The sequence below is a fragment of the Canis lupus genome, chromosome 4, assembly GCF_003254725.2.
Source record: "Canis lupus dingo isolate Sandy chromosome 4, ASM325472v2, whole genome shotgun sequence".
NCBI lineage: Eukaryota > Metazoa > Chordata > Mammalia > Carnivora > Canidae > Canis > Canis lupus.
The window spans coordinates 24,355,903-24,378,579 of NC_064246.1; the positions used below are offsets into that span (position 1 = coordinate 24,355,903).

Genomic DNA, 22,677 nt, shown 5'->3' on the forward strand with positions numbered 1-22,677 from the left:
ACATTTAAATCTTACTTTAACTGAATCCTATCCCCACTCCAGACTTCCCCTTAAAATGTGAAATGTTTAAACCTAAATGTAAACACGATAGCTTCATAGATGACAAGTGTTAGCATAGCCTTTAAAAAAGAGAACACACAAAAATAACCCTTCCATGACCCCAAAATTAACCTGCAGGCAATGGTCTCAGGGTCTCAGTCTGACTTCTACTATACGACTTATCTCCTACAAAAACCCTAAAATCACCAGTGACTATCACAGTAAGGCAGCAACAAGAGTAGGGGCAAGTGAGGAGGCTAAACAAGGTTAACCTTGACATACAAATCTGTACTAATAGCTTCGGTATATTAAAATTTAGCAGATCAGAACTATCTTGGAGGTCAAGGTATGTATCATCACCCCATCACCACCAGGATGAAATGAAAAAGGTGGGGAATGCCTCCAGGAATTATATCTGTATTTGGCTGATAGTAAAAAGTATTCAGTTTCATATTTTAGGAAATGTCTTCCTTAATTCAATGGCCATTCACTGCATGTTCTTTGGAAACCCAAATCAAAAGAAATGGCAATCCTCCTCCAACTGTTATAATTTCTCATTCACTTCATTTATAATGATGCTTCCTCCACTATTAAAATGTGCACACAAAAGATTTCCATAACTGGTTATAATCTGGTTGCTTTTATATGTGCAATCCCTGGGACTCAGAGTCTGTGCATGTGAACCAAATAAATGGTTGAGGTGGCAAAGCATTTAGCAATGTGTAATATTAGGCCAACATATCATATACATGAATATAATATTATTAGCAAACGCTAAGCCAACAGCAAATACATATATAAAATAAAAATCATAGTGACAGCTCCTGCACTTTCAGGTGAATTACTGAAAATGAATAAAAGTCAATTCAAACCTATATCTAGAGGGGGTTTCATCTAGGAAAAAAATGATCTGAATAGCATAGAATCATGCAAAATGTGGAACAGATCTTTCTTTGCAACTTCAAATGCTATAATACATAGCATAACATGCTGCACTCTAAAGAATTCGGAACGGTGAATGCTGGTTGCACACTATACTAGAAAAAGAAAATCCAGATTGTCACTATGGAAATTGGTCCTTGTAATTAAAAAAAAAAAAAAGAAAGGAAGAAAGAAAAAAAAAAGAGAGAGGAATGTGACTATTAAACTTGATGAGTCAGTGAGTCTGATTCATCTTGGGCTGTGCAAACTAGGAGTAAAACACACCCACAGGACATTCTCTGATGCCCACCCACACACCACAGATCTCTGCCCAGCGCAAGGACTCTGATCGTACCTTTTTCAGCCTCAATAGCCTCAACTGTGGCTGTACAGAAGTGAGCAGAGGCATGCAAAATGAATGAGAGAGATGAGAAGGGTCATATTGTACAGCAGAAAAGGCAATGATCACGTAAAATATCACAGTATCCCATACTACATCATCATTTACAATTTAACATAAATAGTATCCATATTAGAGAGCCCCATCCAATCCCCCAATTCCTGACACAGCACAGTTTACACACAGCACTATGACAACATTGCTCAGAGCACAGAACACATGGACCTAATGTAAACACAGACACCTCAGCACCCATGCAAATACACTCCAGTGTTAATTACCTACTGTGAATTCAGTATTTTGATGGCCTTAGAATTTTTCAACATGTTTATTATATCACATCCATCACAATCACAAGGAAATCCTCTAGGGTGAAATTATGATGGCAAAATTGTAGCAAAAGTCAAACAGAAAATTCTGTTTTTCCCCCATCTAACTGAACCAATACTCATTATCAGTTGTTCCATAAGATATAAACTAGAAGAGGTCAGTAATGCTTTTCCTGTTGCTTCTAATTCATAAGGCAAAGCAAAAGTGAAGTTGGTATGGATACAATGAAACTTAAGGACAGTAAACTTGATGAATTACTCTAATAGAATAGTTCCGTAGCTCTTTTGTTTGGGTAACCTAAAAGGACCCCATCTACCAGGAACTTCCTTTCTATTCTAACATTGGTGTCCCACATATCTAAAGATATTAACCTCTATAGCCTTTTAAAAAAGCTGTTTGTGTTCAGTTTATCATGAACTCAAATCTGCCTCAGGCACTAACAACATGGATTCTCAAGTGAAGATAGAAAGGCCATTGTACATCTTTTCAAGCCTGTCTACCAACTAGAGAGAAATCAAATAGAACTGAGATCTTACAGGCAATAAATCCTAATTACTGTGTGATATGGACATACACATAGGTCATATAAGTGAGAAAGGCATTCTTAATATAGTTTGTCTCTGGCCCATTTAGAGAATTTCAACATTATTTAGTCATACATTTTGTAATCAGTCTGTTGGCTCATTTCTGGGTTCAAACTGTATAAAGTACTCACATTGAGGACCAGGATCAAAGATTGCAGAGGATAATACTGCCTGACAATGTTGCAAATTCTCCACTTTACCCAAAGTGCACACACTCAGAATATTTATAACAATAATGTCCCATACTTTCTATTTTGCTTCTTCTACAAGGCCAATTAGATTTAGAAATAATAAATTTTGTCCAAAGCAGTTATTAATGTGAAAGAAAATGATGAATCTAAGGAGTTAAAATAAACTAAATTAGAAATTTGTTGATCTTAACCAGATAGTAAAGGTAGTTGGGAACCCAAAAAAGTAGGGTGAACACTGAATAAAAAAAAAAATTAATTTTCCTTAACTGTTAAACTACATTAAAATACCAGACATTTATTGTACACCCACTGTACAGATGACCATTTAAAAAACCTAGCTCTGTGCACATAGAATATACTCTTGGAATCTTCCCAGACAGAAAACCAGGATAAATGACCCACCTCTACTTGATCAGCCCTGCAACATCTATTCTTCAAAATAAGGACTATTTTCTCTATAATTTAGACATTAAATGGGGAAAAAAAATAAATGCCTATTAGAATATGTTTTAAAGAGCTTGTGGTAACAGAAGTGATTTTATAGGAAATATTTCATAACTTTTATTACATATGGTAATAAATTAAAAGTAAAACCTGGTATCACTGTAAGAATTAGTACCTATTTGAGTGCATCAGTAGTTTAAAAGTCTATTTATAAACTTTTCAAATTATGAAATGTAACAACATACTTCTGAAATAATCGTATGGATTTTAATTTTATATGTAAAAGCATGTTTTAGGTCAATTATATTCTCTGCTCTTTCTAGAAGCTTCTAAATGCTCCTAATCCTTTTCAGGATACAAAATACATATTACACTCAAAATTGCATACCATGTCAAGCTTGTATGTTTAAAATTGAAAAAATGGTCATCTGAAGCTTAAACATTAAGATGGAAAGAGATCTCATAATTGCAAAATTCTATCTGAAAGGCACTATTTGGGATCCCTGGGTGGCGCAGCGGTTTGGCGCCTGCCTTTGGCCCAGGGCGCGATCCTGGAGACCCAGGATCGAATCCCACATCAGGCTCCCGGTGCATGGAGCCTGCTTCTCCCTCTGCCTGTGTCTCTGCCTCTCTCTCTCTCTCTCTCTGTATCATAAAAAAAAATAAAAAAAAAAATTGAAAGGCACTATTTTTCCTCTATTTGTTTTCAGTTTTATAGAGCATCTTGATACGGTGTTAGTAAATTTGAGTACAGTGCTGTCACAAACTGTGCTCCTCAATATTACACGGGATAAATAATGATGAAGAATTTGGCATTACTAAAATGGAGATGGCTACATAGGTCCTGGTGAAGGGTAGTAGCATTATAGGGCTAGTTCCTAAACAAATTTCCATGAGTAAAATAAAAGGCACATAAAATATATCAATTCCTACTCCAAAAGAGTTGTGGAGTTTGTGAAAACATTCAAGAAATATAAATTAACTTTAAGCTTATTGATAAGGCAATAGGACTTATTTTCTGAGTTATTTCTGACAAGAGGACTGAGATATTAGAATTTACATCACACAGATGCAGCTTCTTAGGAGTTTTGTTATGTGCTTCAAAATGGGTTTATCTTATTATGCTAGGGAAATTGCTCCACACTATCAAGAGCCATCACTGGCACAGCTAGGGAGCTATCTAGCTTCTAGTTTGCCCAAATTAGACCCCTTAAACTCAGCACTGTACTGCTAACTCACTCTGCTGGGAATACAGTCCCTTCAGTAAAGCTGTTTTTCAAACCTTCTCTGCAGTTGGGGGAGAGTTCAAAGTTGGAAGACTGAGCTTCAGGCTGCATGCAAATTAAGAATGAGTAGAAGAGCTAAGCTGCCAACAAAGCATGTAATTAGCAGGAACTAATTGTGAAATCTAAAAGGTTTGCTGTAAATACAATGTAAAAGTAATAATATATCCAAGGATAATAGAGTGATGACTGTAGTGTAGATTTATTAAAGTATGAGGCCTTTCAGTTTTCCTTTTCTTTTATGAACAAAGAAGAAAAGGATAAACATTTTTCAAACTATTAAAGTTCATCCTTTTCTATTAACACTTACTTTTGTTAGTTTTATTGAATGTTTAAGATCTTTGTGTTAGTAAAAATTCTTTTTAGCTCATTTGCTAAAGCCCATAATATAAGAAAAATGGAGGGCAAAGAATATAAAGAAAATCAAAGCAATTTTTTTAATTAAAAAAAAAAAAAAAAAGAAACCTTGTTTTAAAACATAGCTGTACTTCTCACATATACCAGTAGTGGTAGCAGACAACACACTAACATATATAAAATAGAACATGTATAGACTGTAAGTAGAAATTATTGGTCTAGAGAAAGATTATTTTATTTATTTAGGCATTTATAATGAGACTAAGTGAAATGAGGCTGTGAAAAGTCAGTCTGATTTAAATTTATTCAAAAGTTTAGGGCAGCGCAGGTGGCTCAGCGGTTTAGCACCACCTTTGGCCCAGGGCCTGATCCTGGAGACCCGGGATCGAGTCCCACGTCAGGCTCCCTGCATGGAGCCTGCTTCTCCCTCTGTCTGTGTCTCTGCCTCTCTCTCGCTCTGTCTCTCTGTGTCTCTCATGAATAAATAAATAAAATCTTAAATTAAAATACTGAATAAAAAAATTATTCAAAAGTTTAAATCATTTATTTTTTGCTTTAAAAAATTCACTAATTATAACACCAGAAAGAAAGTTAGCCATGATTAAGGAAAACATTAGATCTGTTGCTGCCTGTTTTAATAGAGCAATGACCCTTGGAGGGCTGTCAAAAGTGGCTACAGTAAAATAAAAATTAAAGCTTTCTATATCACATTTTTTGCTTTTCAACCACAAGGGAAAGAAATCTAGACTTTGAGTTATTGTGTATACTCTAAAACATTCAAATCACTCTCTTCTATTTAATCTGTTTTGGGCTTTCAAAAAGTTAACCCAGTTATTTACACAAATATTTACGCCAAAAAAATAAGTTTTTTAAAAAATATAAAGTATTCAATGAGCCAGATTACAGGAATGCTTTACGTATAATTTTATTTTCATGCAAAATAAAGGCACACTTAATAACACCCTTTCAACTTTGACTTACAGGATTTAAATTCAACCCCTTATAACAATGACTTAATATCTAATGTTACATTCATGTTCAGAATGCACAAAGTACAGCAACAAATGCAGCAAACCTCAAAACAAGGTGCTACAAAGTTGCTTCTACATCAAAAGACAGACAAGCGTCTGATAGAGTAATTTAATTTAACATACTTTTACAGACATACAGCTAACCTAAAGAAAGACAGACAGATTTAGGAAAGCAGCTACATCTGCAGAGGAAGAAAACAGCATGTTACAGACAGTCAATTATACATAGAACATTTGACAAACACCACAGAAAACAAACTTTGGCATCATTTACCAGGGTACAAAACCTTGCACAAATCTTTTGGCAAGTGAAGTGCATAAGTAGTGTTTTGGGGCTCAAGCAGATTGTTAATTCTAAAATTAAGTATCTGATAATATAAGCATTGTCTAATACAATTACATAAATTAAAAAAATAAAAAATAAGAAACATGGAATTACATTTCCATTTTTGTAATATGGATATCCTTGATTCACATTCTGAAATTGGGGCTTTTAAAGGAAAAGGGTGCATTAGACAAACAAAAAAAAATAAATATTTAGACATTATGATATGAGCTGCTCCCATATCATTTCATTCAAAGCTGAGAAACTGACCATTATTTTCGATTGAAAGGAATACCCATTCTATCAATTTTCTGCCCTGGTCAAGTTCTTAACCAAATACTACCTATCATATAGTATTCTACCTATGTCAGCTGCTGAGACAGGAACTAAAAAGCAGAAGGAATTCCCTGCATGCATTATGTGTATTGTTAGCAAAAGAGTGAGGTGTGCCCCAGTCCATCTGAGGCACAGCAAGTTGCATAACATCATTACCACTTTGCAGGGTCTGCCGTCCTCCAGCCAACACTCCACTAGGCAACATCCCTGTGGGAGTCAGGCCCTTGAGTGTCAGCACACTTTCACTCTCCTCCCTATAGCAAAGAGATAAAACAAACAGAGATTTCCAACAAATGGTTAATATAAAAGAGGAGGGCCTAAAGGTAGGCCATGTATATAATTTATAACATTCATTGTTATCATATCTTCCTCAATTCCAAGATAAGACATTTTTCCATATTTTAAATGTGGATAAAAGGATAAGAGGGTGGGTGCCTTATTGTTTTTCCTGAAAAGCTTTATTAAGTATATGATGACATTCATCATCAATGAGAATCATACAATTGAGAAAATTTGGTATTTCTATCCTGTAAAGTTCAAATATCTGATATAACCAGTTTTGTAAACAAATTTTTAAGGGCTGACCCATTTACATGTACCCTTAAACCTAGCCTTCCTGAATTAACCCTAAAAAGATAATTTGTGGCTCCAGCAAAAGGAACTTCTTATATGGAAGAGCAAGTTCATCAGGAATACTCTAAAAAGTACCCCCTCCTTCTCATCATGCTCTAGTTTTCAAGGCGTAGAACTAGTACTTTCATCACAGAAGGGTACCACATACTCAAAGTGAACAATAATACTCACAATGGTCAAAAACCCTAGTTTCAAAAGGACTGTTATTCCCTTGTTGAATATCTAAATGTACACCTAAACTTCTTTATAGGAAGAATGCTGCTAAATTGCTTTTAGCTATTAAACAGAACACTGCTTACAGCAAAGTACAATAAAAGCAATTTCTGTAAAACAAATAATCAGGAAAATACATCATTACCTGAGCACAGAGAAGACCCTTGCCATCTTGCCAATTGCTCGAATTTTGTTTCTTATGATTTCTTTCCGGGCTGCAGCTGAACCTACTTTCAATGGAATAAATAGAAAAAGAGACTCAAGTTTAGGGCATCCACACTTGCACCATTCTATTACCCTATACCACGCTCATCTTAACCAACACCAAACCCTCTGCCACCAGCTCACATGGAGGAGACTAGGTGAACTCATGCCAGAAAGCTTCTCACTCCTTCAATGTTTAGCTCAGCGCTGGTCTAATATTGGGGTCTGATACAGATACAAATGAAAAGTAATACACAAACATTATGACTCTCACACTACTGCTAATTATTAAAACAGCAATGGGAAAGAAACTAGAACCCAACTTATATCACAAACCAGAGGACAAAAAAAAAATTTCTAACAATCCTATAGTCTTTAATTTTCATGAGGACCTACTGCATGCAACTAACAGATAAGAATTGGTAGTAACTCTGTTTAGGCTTCTGTTTAACTATTATAAAAGCCTCTGACATGCAGGCTGGAAATATCTCATCTTACTATGATAGAGTAAGTTCTTTGCTCTAAGAGGGATTAAAAACAATGGTTGATGAAATAACTACTGTGCAGATGACGCTGAACTAAGGACCATACCAGCATTTCAACAATAAAGAACATCTTAACCTCATGGAGCAAATGTCCTCAAAGTCATGCAAATATATACAACAAGCTCTTACATCCCTAGGTGAGTATGACACAAGGAGAGTGAACAATGAGAAAAGATTCCCTAATAAACACGGCTAAAGGATCACTCATGTTTCCTTTTTAAAGGGTTAGCTGTACTGCTTATCACTGATACAGAAGAGAATATATCAAAATAACTTAATCTTCAGCTGAAGAAAAACTCAAAGTTGTATCTTCCTTCCCTTGGCCTCCAGAAAGAACAACAATCTCAGTCCCATTATCTCATATATAGCAACTAGAATCACTCTGGACCCAAGAGTGTGGTTCCTTATTCCTTAGAGCTGTGCTTCAACATGATGAAAACACATATAGAAGCACCATGGTTGAGGAGAAAGTTAAGGAAAGGCTAAAGAGACTAGACTAAAAGGGGCCGTGGATATACAGAGGTCTGAACAACAACCATTAGTCTTCTGGGCCAGAGCAACTTATTTAAAATTCAAGCAGCCCACAAATACCATATAATTAAAAACTAAGATGATGACTGGACCTTACTGCAAGGAAACAGAAAGGAAATCCAATTTCAAAGACAAAAACAAGACATATTTTAGAGAAAATAGGCTCCATGGCCATGTTTATGATGCTCTAAAGGGTAATGTGAGCACTGAAGCTACAGCTTTTGCAAGTTCAAAATTGCAGGTACTACATAGCTATTTTTGAGATGCCAAAAAAATCACTAAAAGTCTTAGAATCATAGAATACTAGAATTTGAAGAGACATTAGGGATACTGCAAAGTTTAATCTCCTCATTTTATAGACAAAGAAAAAAAGTTTATTAATTGTCTGTCCAAGGACCTAAGGTAAGTCTGATTTCTTTGAATGAATTAACATAAACATTTTGTTTTTAAATTGACAGAATGTTAAAAACAGCTAGACTGGGGAAGAGGAGTGTGGGGATGGGAGAGGATGGCTGCAATGAGGTACATTCATATTTTCAGCCTTAATTTATATATCTGTAAAACAGAATAATATGTAAACTATATTGATTTCAAATTTTAAAAAATCACTGGAATATAAAAACAGTATGCAAGTCAGGATTTTAAATCAGTCTACAAACACATCATGCATAATATTAAAGAAAATGTCCACAGAAAATTACTCTGGGGAATAAGACAGACAATCAAACACCCCTAATCATGCAGGGAAAAGTACAAAACATTACAAATAAGCAAAAGAATGAAATTTTAAAACAAGAGGAATGAAAAAGAGGGAAAAATATTTCCATGCACAGAAAGACAGATATCTTGGAATATGACTTCTAAAAACATCAAATTCTATCTCCAATACCACTTACACTAAATTTGTACAAGGCCCAAAAGGACTCTGCATAAATAGTACTCAATGAATGAGCTAACTTACATGGACATGAGGATAACTTATGAAGTCATATTTCAAAACAATGTTACTCTGTCTGGTCTGTACCTTTTTTATTGCCATATATGAGCCGTTCTTCAGATGGAGAGTCCAGAAAAAAGGAAGTGAATGATGGAGAAAAGGTGGTTGAGACAAATAAAAAGATAGAGATTTAACTTGGCAGTGGTACTGAAGAATGAATGTAGAAAGAAAGAAAGAGAAAAATGAAGGCCCTCATATTTGAAATTTGAAAAATGTAGTACTGTAGGATCTGGTGAATAAGAGGGATGCCACTGGGTAGAACTCTAAAGGAAAGATTTCTTAAAAGATATGTGTTCAGAAGAAATTATGGACAGAATGACTATAATATTTGATGAAAGTAGACAAATTAGGGACAGAAAAAAAACACGTGAAAACACATAAGACTGATAAAAGACTGTGCAAACAACAATCGCACATTTATATTGATACCCCTAAGGAAATGTGTCACCCACAGGAGTATGTTAAGTGAAGGGTAATGACACAAATTATATACAAACTCATGTGGTTCTTCAAGGACACCAACATCTGCAAAATCTATTAAGTATATACAGAGAAATGTAGGTAACTTTATAAACTACCTCAGTGGAAAATCTTACCCACTTCGAATAACGGAAAGGCTAAGCCTCCCACACTCCATAATAACAAGAACACATAATTTCTTGAATCTGAATTGTAGAACTTTTGCACATACTCAGGATCAACAGTATGTGCTTTCTGTTCCCAATCCAATCTGGGAGCTTGAGGGACATCTTTTTGCAGAAATAGCAACAGATTGTTTCAAAGCAAGTAATAGCTCTAAGAGTAGGCAGCAGAAATGTTTCTTTTGAGCTTTCCATATCTTCCATTCTAATGTAGAGATACATGATTCCATTACAGGAAATGCAAAGTTTTAGTTTAGTAAAACCGTAACATATGTGGATTATGTATTTCCTTTACCCAACTCAAGAGAGAAGATAAATATCTGAAAGAAATAGTATGCATTCTAAATATCACAGAAATCAGCGTTCAGAAATTCTCTTTAATGATTAATTAATACCTCTAAAAGGAATGCTATGTGCACTTATACATCCAATATGTTTATGCAAATTTTTGCCTTTAAAAATAACTCCACATATACATTAAACAATACAGAATACCAAAGATCATCACTTAAGAAGACAGTCTCATTCCTTTACCCAACCTCAGCCTTAAATATGCAAAATCTATTCTTTCCTTCCTGCTACTGTGACATCTCCATTCCTGCTCTTTCCCTTTTCCCACAGAAAAGCTAAACTCTTATTCTGCCTCAACAGCCATGTCACCAAGTTTTCTTTCTAAATCAGATTTCTCCCCATGCCCAGCTTATAGACTAGTTCTACTGCTGAGTAGGAAAAGGGGAAGGAGAGGATGAAAAGCATGCTATCATGGTGAAAGGAAAAGGGGAAAGATGTACAGTTATGGGAAAGAAATATGGGAATGTGACTAAGGAAGGGACATAAACCCAGTTCCAGTAGCTCTTTTCCCTATCCCATCATAGTATCTGTCCTAATCTCCTCCCATTTCCTCCATTCCTCAATGGTCTCCCCCAAACCATTCTCATTACTCCATACAAACTCCCAGATTCATATTATTAAAATGTTCTTGAGGTATCTACTCCTACTACTTGGTATGGAAGGGTGAAGAAATGAGTAACTACACCTGCTATGTTGGCAGTAAAGGGAGATCTATTTCTAGTACTGAAAGCTGGAACTCAGTGTATTTTCACACAGAAGCACTGTCAAAAATGACAGCTTACCAATTTTTAAAATTATTTCCTTTCTATTCCTTCAAACCATGGATGAGAAGATCCTGGGAAGTTAAGTGACTTCTCCAAGATTACATAGCTTAGCATAATAGTAACTCCAAAATACAAAGACCAATGACCCTTTTCACTAAACTACGTTGCCTCTTTAATAATCAAACTCAATTCATCTCTGGAGAGCAAGAATGATATAACAAGTGGATAAATAAGCATAATTTATCATTGAGAGGAAAACATTGATTAAATACATAAAATCTCATTTGGACTATAATAAAATTTAATACGTATTCCTGGCTGAATCCCAAAAATGATTCAATGTCTATCCACATGTAAGTCATAAGTATCTAAATCAGAAGTAGTAGACTTAACAGGGAAATTTTTTTTTTTAAATAGGAAGAGGACTAAAGCATTACTTATCACCATTCCTCTTTAAAATACTCTTTAAAAAACATTATTAATAATGATACAAATTTGTTAAAAATAAAAAGAAATAAAGATAAAATATAGAAAAATAAACAATATCAGCCTTATGCAAATGAAATATTTTTAAAAGTTAAGGAAAACAAAATAAAAATTACCACAGGAAATAATTCTGCTGATCCTAGTTGTCAAACATAAGATAAAACCACAAATATATAATGTATACCTCATACACAGAAAATACGTTAAGAGAAACCAGTTGTAATAATGTAAAAACATAAAATACTATAGTATTAATTTAAGTTGATAATAACAGATTTTTTCAGAGAAAAACTGTAATTTTAAATGGAATAATTGTATATTCAATATATTAAATGCAGTAATTATAGTAAATGAACTAATTATATAGAGCAAAATATCTTGATCTTAGTTTAGAAAACTAAATATTTTTTAAAAACCTTCCTAGATGCAGATGCAAACAGAATTTGACATAACGGAATCTATGAAATAGCTAGTAGCAGTTTTAATTGGTATCTCATTAAATCTATCTGCATCTAGGAAGATTAAAAAAAATTATATATTTTAAATATTTGACATATAACAAAAAACCTTATATGAAGAAATCAGTGAGCTATGAACAAAATTATTTCAGTAATTATATCAATACCTGTAAGATTATGAAGTAGGTACATAATATCATCTTCACTTTGAAGATAAAAAACTGAGACTCAGAAAAGCTAAGTAATTTGCCTGAGGTCATATAGCCACTATGAGAAACTAGTATCTGAACTCAGACCTAGTCTAACTAAAGAGAAAAGGTGGCAGAACAGAGGAAAAAATATTTAATTATAACTACTTAAAAATTTTATGTAAAAGACAGATAACAATGAAATGTGTTAGAGCTAATACCTCTACACAAATATCAAAAGGAGAATTAAAATAAGAAAAAATAAATATTACTCATTAATGCCTATTATCCAAACCAAAAAAGAATGGATATAAATAAATTTATATTTATATTTTATTTATAAATAAAATATATTTAGTTCACAAAACTATAAGCCAGAATAAAAGCACATCTCGGCTTGCCACCAACAGATGGCAATAGCAGACACCTGTGCACAGTCACTTTGTACTTTTAACAAATGGGCTTACAACAGTGTTTAAAAATTAAACTTGTGTGTAAGCAGGGAAATTTCTAAATAGTTTTTACTCAGATTGTACTTAATAAGTAGTCAAATGAGATGTATAGTTTATACACTTGAAAAAGTAAACAGTAAATTACATTTTTTTAAATTAAAAATCATTAGAAAATCAAAGAAATGTAAATTAAACCAAGTGTAATTCACTATGTAGCTACTAAGAAAAATAAGTAAATATGACCAAAACCCATTGAGGTGGGCCTGTGCAGAAAGAGGCCTGTGGATTTATTGCTAAAAGTACTTCATCTTGGTCCAATTCTTCTGCAAAGTAATCTGGCAAATTCATAGCTAAAATAATGAAGCTAAAACATAATAACTCTGTAATTCTCTTCAAGAAATTTATCCCAAGAAATATTATTGTACAAACATATGTACTGCATGTCATTCATAACAAGGTAACTGAAAGCCAACCACAAGTGTCAAACAACATGAGATTAACTATGAAAATACTATGAAAAATATATTAATATATTTAGAAATAGGTAGCTATTAAGTTGTACCAATATGTAGATCACGTTTAATATATGGAAGCAATTACATACTGATTATAACTATGAAAAGAATGCTACATCAAAGATGTGAGGAGCATACAGAAAGAAATAAAGAGCTCTTAGCTTTAAGTTCACATTTTTGTTTTTCAGTGACCTACATTTTTAAAAATATTTAAATTTAAAAGTTTTAAATTTTAAAAAGTTTTAAATAAAAATTTCAAGACATAAAAATTAAAGGAATTTTGTTTTTATGATATTAAATACTATAAATGTAATCAGTACATAGGCTGGTTGGCTTACATAAGGATAAACAGCCATGTCTAACATTGTTTCTATGAAAAAGATGCTTCTGAAAATCAAACTAAACTAGTAAGTGGTCTCTTAAAACAAAGCCACTCATAAGTTGGGAACAGCCTACTTTAGTTTTTGGGAAAAAACTGACAACAAATCGAGGGTTCAGGTATGTTTCTAATGCACTAAGAAGACGATACCAATGAAACTAAAAGCATTTTTATCCCCCCTCTAAGTGGTGTCCATATTCATGAAGAACCACATTCTTTAGTACTTTCAATTTTCCTTTCCTTCTGTTCTTCCATATTTCCCCTTTCCCAAAATTCATCTTCTTCCCCACACCAACAGAAAAAAGTAAAATCACTAAAAAAATCATAAACAGTATCTGAAAAAGTGTCTTAACACTTATCAAATGGCATAGCCATTTGAGAGCAATGACTACATTTTGCAAAAGAGTGTATATTGAAGCTGGGTAGTTAAATAATACCATTTCACAATAAAAAATAGTAAAGTGAATAATCATACCATCAAACTGGTCTTCACCCTCAGTCATCAGTTCATCATCAGAGCAAATACTCAGAACATTTACCAACATTTCTGTCACTATTCAAAAATGAAAAAAAAGGAACAGTTACACAGCAGCAGACCAAAATTCAACTGTCTATATATACGCACAGCAATTATTCATATAATGGTCAAATGATTTTTAACCCAAGAAGACATACATTCTGATAGCAGGAACAAAGAAACTAAAAAATATCAAGGTTTGGGGCACCTGGTTGGCTCAGTCCATTAAGTTTTGGCTCAGGTCATGATCTCAGTGTCTTTAGATTGAGCTTCATGATGGGCTCTAAGCTCAGCACAAAGTCCACTTGGGATTCTTTCTCTCGTCCTCTCCCTCCCCGCTCTGCGCTTCCCTCCAGGCACACATGTTCTCTCTTTCTCTCTCATAATTAATTAATTAATTAATTCTTTAAAAAAAAAAAAACCAACGTTTTCAAAAGGAAAGAAATTCAATGGGGACACCTGGGTGGCTCAGTGGCTGAGCATCTGCCTTTGGCTCAGGTCCTGATCAGGGTCCTCATGGGAAGCCTGCCTCTTCCACTGCCTATGTTTCTGCCTATGTCTCTGCCTCTCTCTTTGTCTCTCATGAATAAATAAATAAAATATTTTTTTAAAAAAATATTTTTATTCATGAGAGACAGAAAGAGAGAGAGAGGCAGAGACACAGGCAGAGGGAAAAGCAGGCCCCATGCAGGGAGCCCGACATGGGACTCGATCTCAGGTCTCCAGGATCACGCCCTGGGCTTAAGGCTACACTAAACCACTGAGCCACCCAGGCTGCCCTAAAATCTTTAAAAAAAAAGGAAAGAAAGAAAGAAAGAAAGAAAGAAAGAAAGAAAGAAAGAAAGAAAGAAAGAAAGAAAGAAAGAAGAGAGAGAGAGAGAGAGAGAGAGAGAGGAAGGAAGGAAGGAAGGAAGGAAGGAAGGAAGGAAGGAAGGAAGGAAAGAAAGAAAGAAAGAAAGAAAGAAAGAAAGAAAGAAAGAAAGAAAGAAAGAGAGGAAAGAAAGGAAGAAAAGAAAGAAAAGAAAGAAAGAAAAGAAAGAAAGAAAGAAATTCCATGGATTACCAGTCTGAGAGAAATTCTGTACAGAATATGTTTTCAGGTCTCAGAAAAAAATGAAGCCGCACAGAGATGAGTAACATCTAAATGTATACATTTAAATTCTTCTTTTATGGATATAGCATTTTCTTACAAAGTAAGAAAAAACAGCACAGTTTGTTTCAAAAAAGCCCCAGAAACTTTTTTTTTTTTTTGAGAGATAGAGCAAGAGCACCCGTGAGTGGGGAGGGGGAGAAAAAGAAGGATAGAGAGAATCCTAATGCAGGCTCCACTCTCAGTGTGGAACCCAACATTGGGCTCGATCTCACACTCCGAGATCATGACCTAAGCTGAAATCAAGAGTCAGTTGCTTAACTAAATGAGCCCACCCAGGCGCCCCCAGGATTTAATTTTTAAAAAACTGACTCTAGCAAGTCCTCCAAAAATTTAATTCTTAAGATTATGAATGAGTAACAACCTTAACCCATGGTTCTTTCTTAGGCTTGTTCCTCTTTTACCATTCTATATATTTTTCCCTTAAGTCTCCAAGATTCTACTCTTTTGATTTTCCTACATTACAGACTATTTCCTCCCTAAACTTAGATATTCTCAAGAGTCTCTTTGCACAATCTCTTGGTGATTTTATATGCTCAATCTCTTGGTGATTCCATCTATAACTATACAGTTTCAAGTATCACCTTTGTGAAGATGATTCCAGAGTCTGTATCATAGTCTTGACATCTCCTTTAGTCTCCAGATTTCCTTGATAGTTTTACTGCCAACCGTCTTAAACTATTTTATATTGTCTGTTTCTCCTACCTGAATGAAAGCTTCATGAGTGCAGGGTGATGTTTTGTTTACTGTTATACCTCAGAGTCTAGTACATCGGTCGGTACACAACAGGAATCCAATAAATATTTGACAAATGAGTAATTTAAAAAAGAAAGGTATAAACAAATTTCAATTAATAAATAAAAATGTCTATTAAATATAAGCCCCTGGATGTCCTAATAGCACCTAGAAATGAACACATCCAAAACAAAATTCAATACTGCTCCTATTATTCCTCCTATAAATATATTAATAGCATACCACATACCGGCCACTGTGCTAAAGCTCCGGGAATCAAATGTAAAAAAGGTCCAGTCTCTACCTTCCAGAAGTTTACCAATTACTATAGAAAATATATATATATATATATATATACACACACACACATACACACCACACATACCACAGAAGAGTAATGAGCCCTATGCTGTAAGTATGCAGAGTTATAGAAAAAGACCTGCAGGGGAAAGAAAGGCTTCTGATAGAGGAATCATGCAGTAGTAATTTGTCAGGTGGAGAGATAAAGCATTCTAATCGTAAGTTAGAAAAACTATGAAGTAGTCACAAATATCAATGGGACAGAACTAAGAGTTCAGAAATAAACCACACATTTAGGGTCAACTGATTTTCGAAAAGCATGCTAAAACAATTCAGTGGAGGAAAGAACAATCTTTTCAACAAATGGTGCTGGGACAAATGACTATTCACATGCCAAAGAATGAAGTTGAACCCCCCCCACTACACACCATACACAAAAACTAACTCAAAATGGATCAAAGACCAGGGCACCTGAGTGGCTTAATAGATTAAGCATCCAACTCTTGATTTCAGCTCAGGTCACGATCTGAGAGTTGTGAGACTGAGCCCCACATTAGGCTCTGGTCTAAGTGTGGAGCTTGCTTGGGATTCTCTCTCTCCCTTTCTGTCTGCCCCTCACCCTCAACCCCTCCACTATTTCTTTCCCTCTTAAAAAAAGAAAGATCAAAGTCCCAAATGTAAAAGCTGAAACTGTAAAACTTTTAGAAGAGAGGTGCCTAGGTGGCTCAGTCAGTCAAGCATTTGCCTTCTGTTCAGGTCATGATCCCAGGGTCCCGGGATCCATGTCATGCTCCCTGCTCATAGAGATGTCTGCTTCTCCCTCTGCCCCTCCCCATGCTCATGCTTGTGCTCTCTCTCTGAAATAAGTCTTTAAAAAAAAAAAAAAAACCAAAAAACTCTTAGAAGATATCATAGAGGAAAATCTTCCTTAGTTCGGATCAGGCAAGTTTCTTAAACACAACCCCAAAACATAAGCAATAGCAACAACAAAATAGGAATTCATCAAAATTTAAAACTTTTATGCTTCAAATGACACCATCAAGAAAGTGAAAAGACAAAAAAATAAAAATTAAAAAAAAGTGAAAAGACAGGGATCCCTGGGTGGCACAGCGTTTTGGTGCCTGCCTTTGGCCCAGGGCGCGATCCTGGAGACCTGGGATCAAATCCCACGTCGGGCTCCCGGTGCATGGAGCCTGCTTCTCCCTCTGCCTGTGTCTCTGCCTCTCTCTCTCTCTCCCTGTGTGACTATCATAAAAAAAAAAAAAAAAAAAAGTGAAAAGACAACCTAAAGAGAAAATATTTACAAATGATATATCTCATAAGGAACTTCTATCTAGAATATACAAGGAACTTTTACAACTCAGTAATAAAAAGAAAACCTATTTATTTTTAATTTTTTTAAGGATTTTATTTATTTATTCATGAGAAACACAGAGACAGAGGCAGAGGGAGAAGCAGGCTCCATGCAGGGAGCACGATGTGGGACTCGAACCTGGATCATGGGATCAGGACCTGAGCCAAAGGCAGATGCTCAACGGCTGAGACATCCAGGCATCCCAAAAGAAAACCCATTTAAAAATGAACACAATATTTAAATAAATGTTTCTTCAAAGAAGATAAGCAAATGGCCAATATACTTTTAAAGCTATGGTAATCAAAACAGTATATGGTACTGGCACAAAAAAGACACATAGACCAATGAAACAGCATAGAAAGCCCAGAAATAAATCCATGCTTATCTGTCAGTTAATCTATAACAAAGGAGACAAGAATACATAAGAGAAGACTGTCTGTGATAAATTATGTTGGAAAAACTGGATAGCTACAAGTAAAAAAATGAAACTGGACTTCTTTCTCATACCATACACAAAAATAAACTCAAAATGGATTGAAGACCTAAAAGTAAGACCTGAAATCATAAAACTCCTCAAAGACAACAGGCAGCAAACTCTCAGACACTGGCCTTAGCAATATTCTTCTGGATCTCTCCTTAGGTAAGGGAATCAAAAGCAAAAATAAACCACTGGTACTGTATCAAACTAAAAAGCTTTTGCACAGTGAAGGAAACCACCAACAAAATGAAAAGGCAACCTACTGAATAGGAGAAGATATTTGCAAATGATATATCCAATGAGGAGTTAATATCCAAAATATATAAAGAACCCCTACAACTCAACACCAAAAAACCAAACCAATCCCATTAAGAAATGGGCAGAGGACTTGAATAAACATTTTTCCAAAGAAGACCTACAGAGGGGCAACAGACACACGAAAATATGTTCAACAAATGCAAATCAAAACCACAATGAGATATATTACCTCACATGAGTCAGAAAGGCTTGTATCAAAAAGATAAGAAAAAAGTACTGGTGAAAATGTGAAGAAAAGGGAACTCATACACTGTTGGTAGGAATGCAAATTGGTGCAGTAACTTTGGAAAACATTATGGAGGTTCCTCAAAAAAAATTAAAAATAGAAATAACATACGATCCAATAATTCTACTTCTGAGGATTTACCTAAAGAAAAAAAACACTAATTCTTAAAAATATATGCATTCCTATGTTTATTGAAGCATTATTTAAAATAGCCAAGATATGGAAGCAACTTAAGTGTCCACTGATAGATGAATGTATAAAGAAGATGTGGCATGTATACAAAATGAAATATTACTCAGCCATAAAAAAAAGAATGAAATCTTGCCATGTGCAACAAAATGGATGGACCTAGGCGGTACTGTGCTAACTGAAATTAAGTCAGACAGAAAAAGACAAATACCATGTTATTTCACTTACATGTAAAATCCAAAAAACAAAACAAAACAAAAACAAAAATAGACTCATAAATACAGAGAACAAACTCATGGCTGTCAGAGGACAGTGGGATAGGCAAAATAGATGAAAGGGAGTAAGAGGTACAAATTTCCAGTTATAAAAGAAAATAAGTCACAGGGATGAATGGTACAACATAGGAAATATAGGCAATAATATTGTAATAGCTTTGTATAGTGGCAGTTAACTACACTTATGGTAAGTATTCTATAGTGTACATAATTGTCAGATGATTATGTTGTACGCCTGAAACTAGCATAACACTGTATATCAACTATTCTTCAATTAAAAAAATATTTTCTAATAAACACAGGATTTAAATAAACATTTCCTCAAAGAAGATAAACAAATGGCCAAAGAGCACATAAAAATATATTCAAAGCTGTTATTTATTAGGAAAATGCAAATCAAAACCATGAGACACAACTTCATATCCAAAATAATGGCTATAATAAAAATATACATAATAACAAATGTTGGCAAGAATATGAAAAAGATGGAACCATTATACACTGCTGGTAGGATTACACAGCTGCCTTGGAAAACAGTTTGGCAGATCCTCAAAAGGTTAAACATAAAGTTACCATATGACCCAGTAATTCTACTAGGAAAATAAACACATATGTCCATACAAAAAGTTGTACATGAATGTTCATTGCAGCACATTTATAATAGTTTAAAGTGGAAACAAATGTCTTGCAGCTAATGAATGGATAGACAAAACGTGGTATACAATATCACTCATCATTCAGGGAAATGCAAACAAATCCATAATGAGATGCAACCTACCGAATGACATATCTGTTAAGGGCTAGTATCCAAAATATATTAAAAAAACCCTATACAACTCAACAACCCAAACCCAAATAATCCAATTAAAAACTGGGCAGAAAAAAGAATGGGCAGAAGACATAAACAGACAATTCTCTAAAGACATCCAGATGGCTAAGAGACACATGAAAAATACTCATCATTCATCATCAGGGAAATGCAAATCAAAACTACAAGGAGATATCACTTCACACCTGTCAGAATGGCTAAAATTAAAAGCACAAGAAACAACATGTGTTGGTGAGGATGTGGAGAAAAAGGAGCCCTCTTGCATTGTCGGTGGGAATGCAAACTAGTGCAGCCACTGTGGAAGATATGGAGGTTCCCCCAAAAAATTTAAAATAGAACTACCCTACAATCTAATAATCACACCCCCCAAACAAAAACACTAGTTCAAAGGGATATATGCATCCCTATGATTATAGCAACATTATTTACAACAACTGAATTGTGGAAGCAGCCCAAGTGTCCCTCAAAAGATGAATGGATAAATAAGTATAAATACATACACACACACAAACACATACACACACACGTACAATGGAATATTATTCAGTCATAAAAAAGAATGACATCTTGCCATTTACAACAACATGGATGGATCTAGAGGCTATAAGGCTAAGCGAAATAAGCCAATCAGAAAAAGACAAATACTATACAATTTCACCCACTGCAGAATTTAAGAAACAAACAAACAAAAAAATTAACAAAGGGGAAAAAAAGAGAGAAAATCCAAAAAACGGACTTGAAGTGTAGAAAACAAATTAATGGTTTACCAGATGGAAGGTGGCTGGGGAGATGGGTATAATAGGTAAAGGGGATTAAAAGTACACTTCTCTTGATGAATATTGAATACCGTATGGAATTGCTGAATCACTATATTGTAACACTGGAAACTAATGTAACACTGTGTATTAACTACGCTGGAATTGAAATAAACCGTTCTTTACCCTCCACACCCAAAATAAATTTATTTTAAAAGTGGTATATTCATATAATACAGTATTATTTGTTCACAAAAAGGAACAAAGTCCTAATTGATGCTACAACATGAATAAACTTTGAAAACATTATAGAGATATGCTAGTCACAAAAGATCACAAATTATACAATTCTATTTATATGAAATGTCCAGATTAGGAAAATCTATGGAGGTAGAAAATAAATTAATGATTGCCTAAGGCCAGCAAGGAGAGGCAGGAAGAAATGGAGAGTAACTGCTAATGGACACAGGATTTCTTTGGGAGGATGATGAAAATGTTTCAAAAATGACTAGTGATCATTGCACAACTGCACAAATATACTAAAAACACTAAATTGTAGGACAGGTTACCTGTATGGGATATATCTCAATAAAACTTTCATTTAAAAAGCTACAAAAATAATAAAGACACAATATGAAGGCATGAAAGTTAATTGAGCATAACATATTCAGGAATTGGTTATTCTGTATTATGGCTAGAACACAGGGACTAAGACAAGAAATAAAGAAATGAGACTGAAGAAAGAGTAAGAAAGGTCCAAAGAGATTTTGTATGACACATTAAGGTTTATCTTCAAAGCTACCAGAAGTCATTTATGAATAATAAATAGTAGCTTTTAAGCATATAGTACTTTCATCCTCTGAAGAAAAAGCAAGAGAGTAACAGCATAGCAGTAGCCAAAGAAAGATAACAAAGGGGGAAATGTCTTTTATCCTTAAAGATCAGATGGATTTGAACAATTTATGAAAGAACTTAGTAGAGAGAGTTTAAAGATATAGAAGAGCTAATAGATGAAGCAAGTTTCCTGAAAAAGTAGAAGCATAATGGAATCCAAAATCAAATTAGAAGGATTAGCTGTCGATGGAAGGGTCACCTCTTCAACAAGACAAGAATTCAAGGTGAGTGCAATTTTGCAGAGGAGCAGTACATAGAGAAAGCTCCCACTAGTGGTATATGTTTCCTCTGAGAGTGAGGGAAGTGGCTACCAAAAGAATATTTAATAGAAAAAAAAATTCAATTGAGAATATGTCCAAGGGGGAAAGGAAAAGGAAGAAGACTAGTGACACAAAGAATTTTGGGGTACTATCAAGAGCCCAGCCAATGCTAGCAATCAAAGGGTGGTACCACTTCATATCTCTAGCAGAGCTTTATACCCTGGCTATAAGAATGGAGAAAATGGATGGTTGCATTTATTAGAGCTAAGATGTTTAAGATACATGAAGTAGAAAAAAAAGAGAGAAAGGAGTTTGAAGGTGTGTTAAGAAGAGTGGTGAGGAGGGATCTAAGAAAATAAAAAGGTCAAAGGCTAAGCAATCCCAATGAAGATCAAGAGCAGTATAACTAGACTGAGGGGTTGTTTAAATAACAGGTTTTCATCAGAGAATGCTAATGGCAATATTACCAGACTAAAAACATCCAACTCAACTTCAACCATCCCTCCCCTGCAACATGCAATCTTGTTATGTCTTACGGATCTTACCTCTATAGTTCTTGCAGTTCTCCCCTGCTCTTTTTTAAAATATTTTATTTATTTATTCATGAGAGACACAGAGAGAGAGAGAGAGAGAGAGGCAGAGACACAGGCAGAGGGAGAAGCAGTTTCCATTCAGGGAGCCCAACATGGGACTTGATCCTGGGACTCCAGGATCACGCCCTGGGCCGAAGGCAGGCACCAAACCGCTGAGCCACTCAGGTGTTTCCCTGATGTCTACTTCTAATGCTACTAGGGTTTCA

General features: G+C 34.7%; 1 protein-coding gene across 7 annotated transcripts in view; it reads right to left on the minus strand.

Moving 5' to 3' along the window:
* Positions 1-22,677, minus strand: part of PPP3CB (protein phosphatase 3 catalytic subunit beta) — a 52,148-nt gene that overhangs the window by 1,729 nt on the left and 27,742 nt on the right. Inside the window, exons 10-14 of one of the 7 annotated variants that reach the window (XM_025434760.3) lie at positions 14,074-14,151; positions 9,392-9,418; positions 7,233-7,314; positions 6,398-6,495; positions 1,316-1,345 (exon numbers count right to left, since the gene is read on the minus strand). In XM_025434760.3, the coding sequence (XP_025290545.1) occupies positions 1,316-1,345; positions 6,398-6,495; positions 7,233-7,314; positions 9,392-9,418; positions 14,074-14,151 (315 nt within the window). Of the gene's footprint in view, positions 1-1,315; positions 1,346-6,397; positions 6,496-7,232; positions 7,318-9,391; positions 9,419-14,073; positions 14,152-22,677 lie in introns of all 7 variants that reach the window. The other 6 variants (XM_025434759.3, XM_025434762.3, XM_025434763.3 and 3 more) reach the window with 6 other exon arrangements.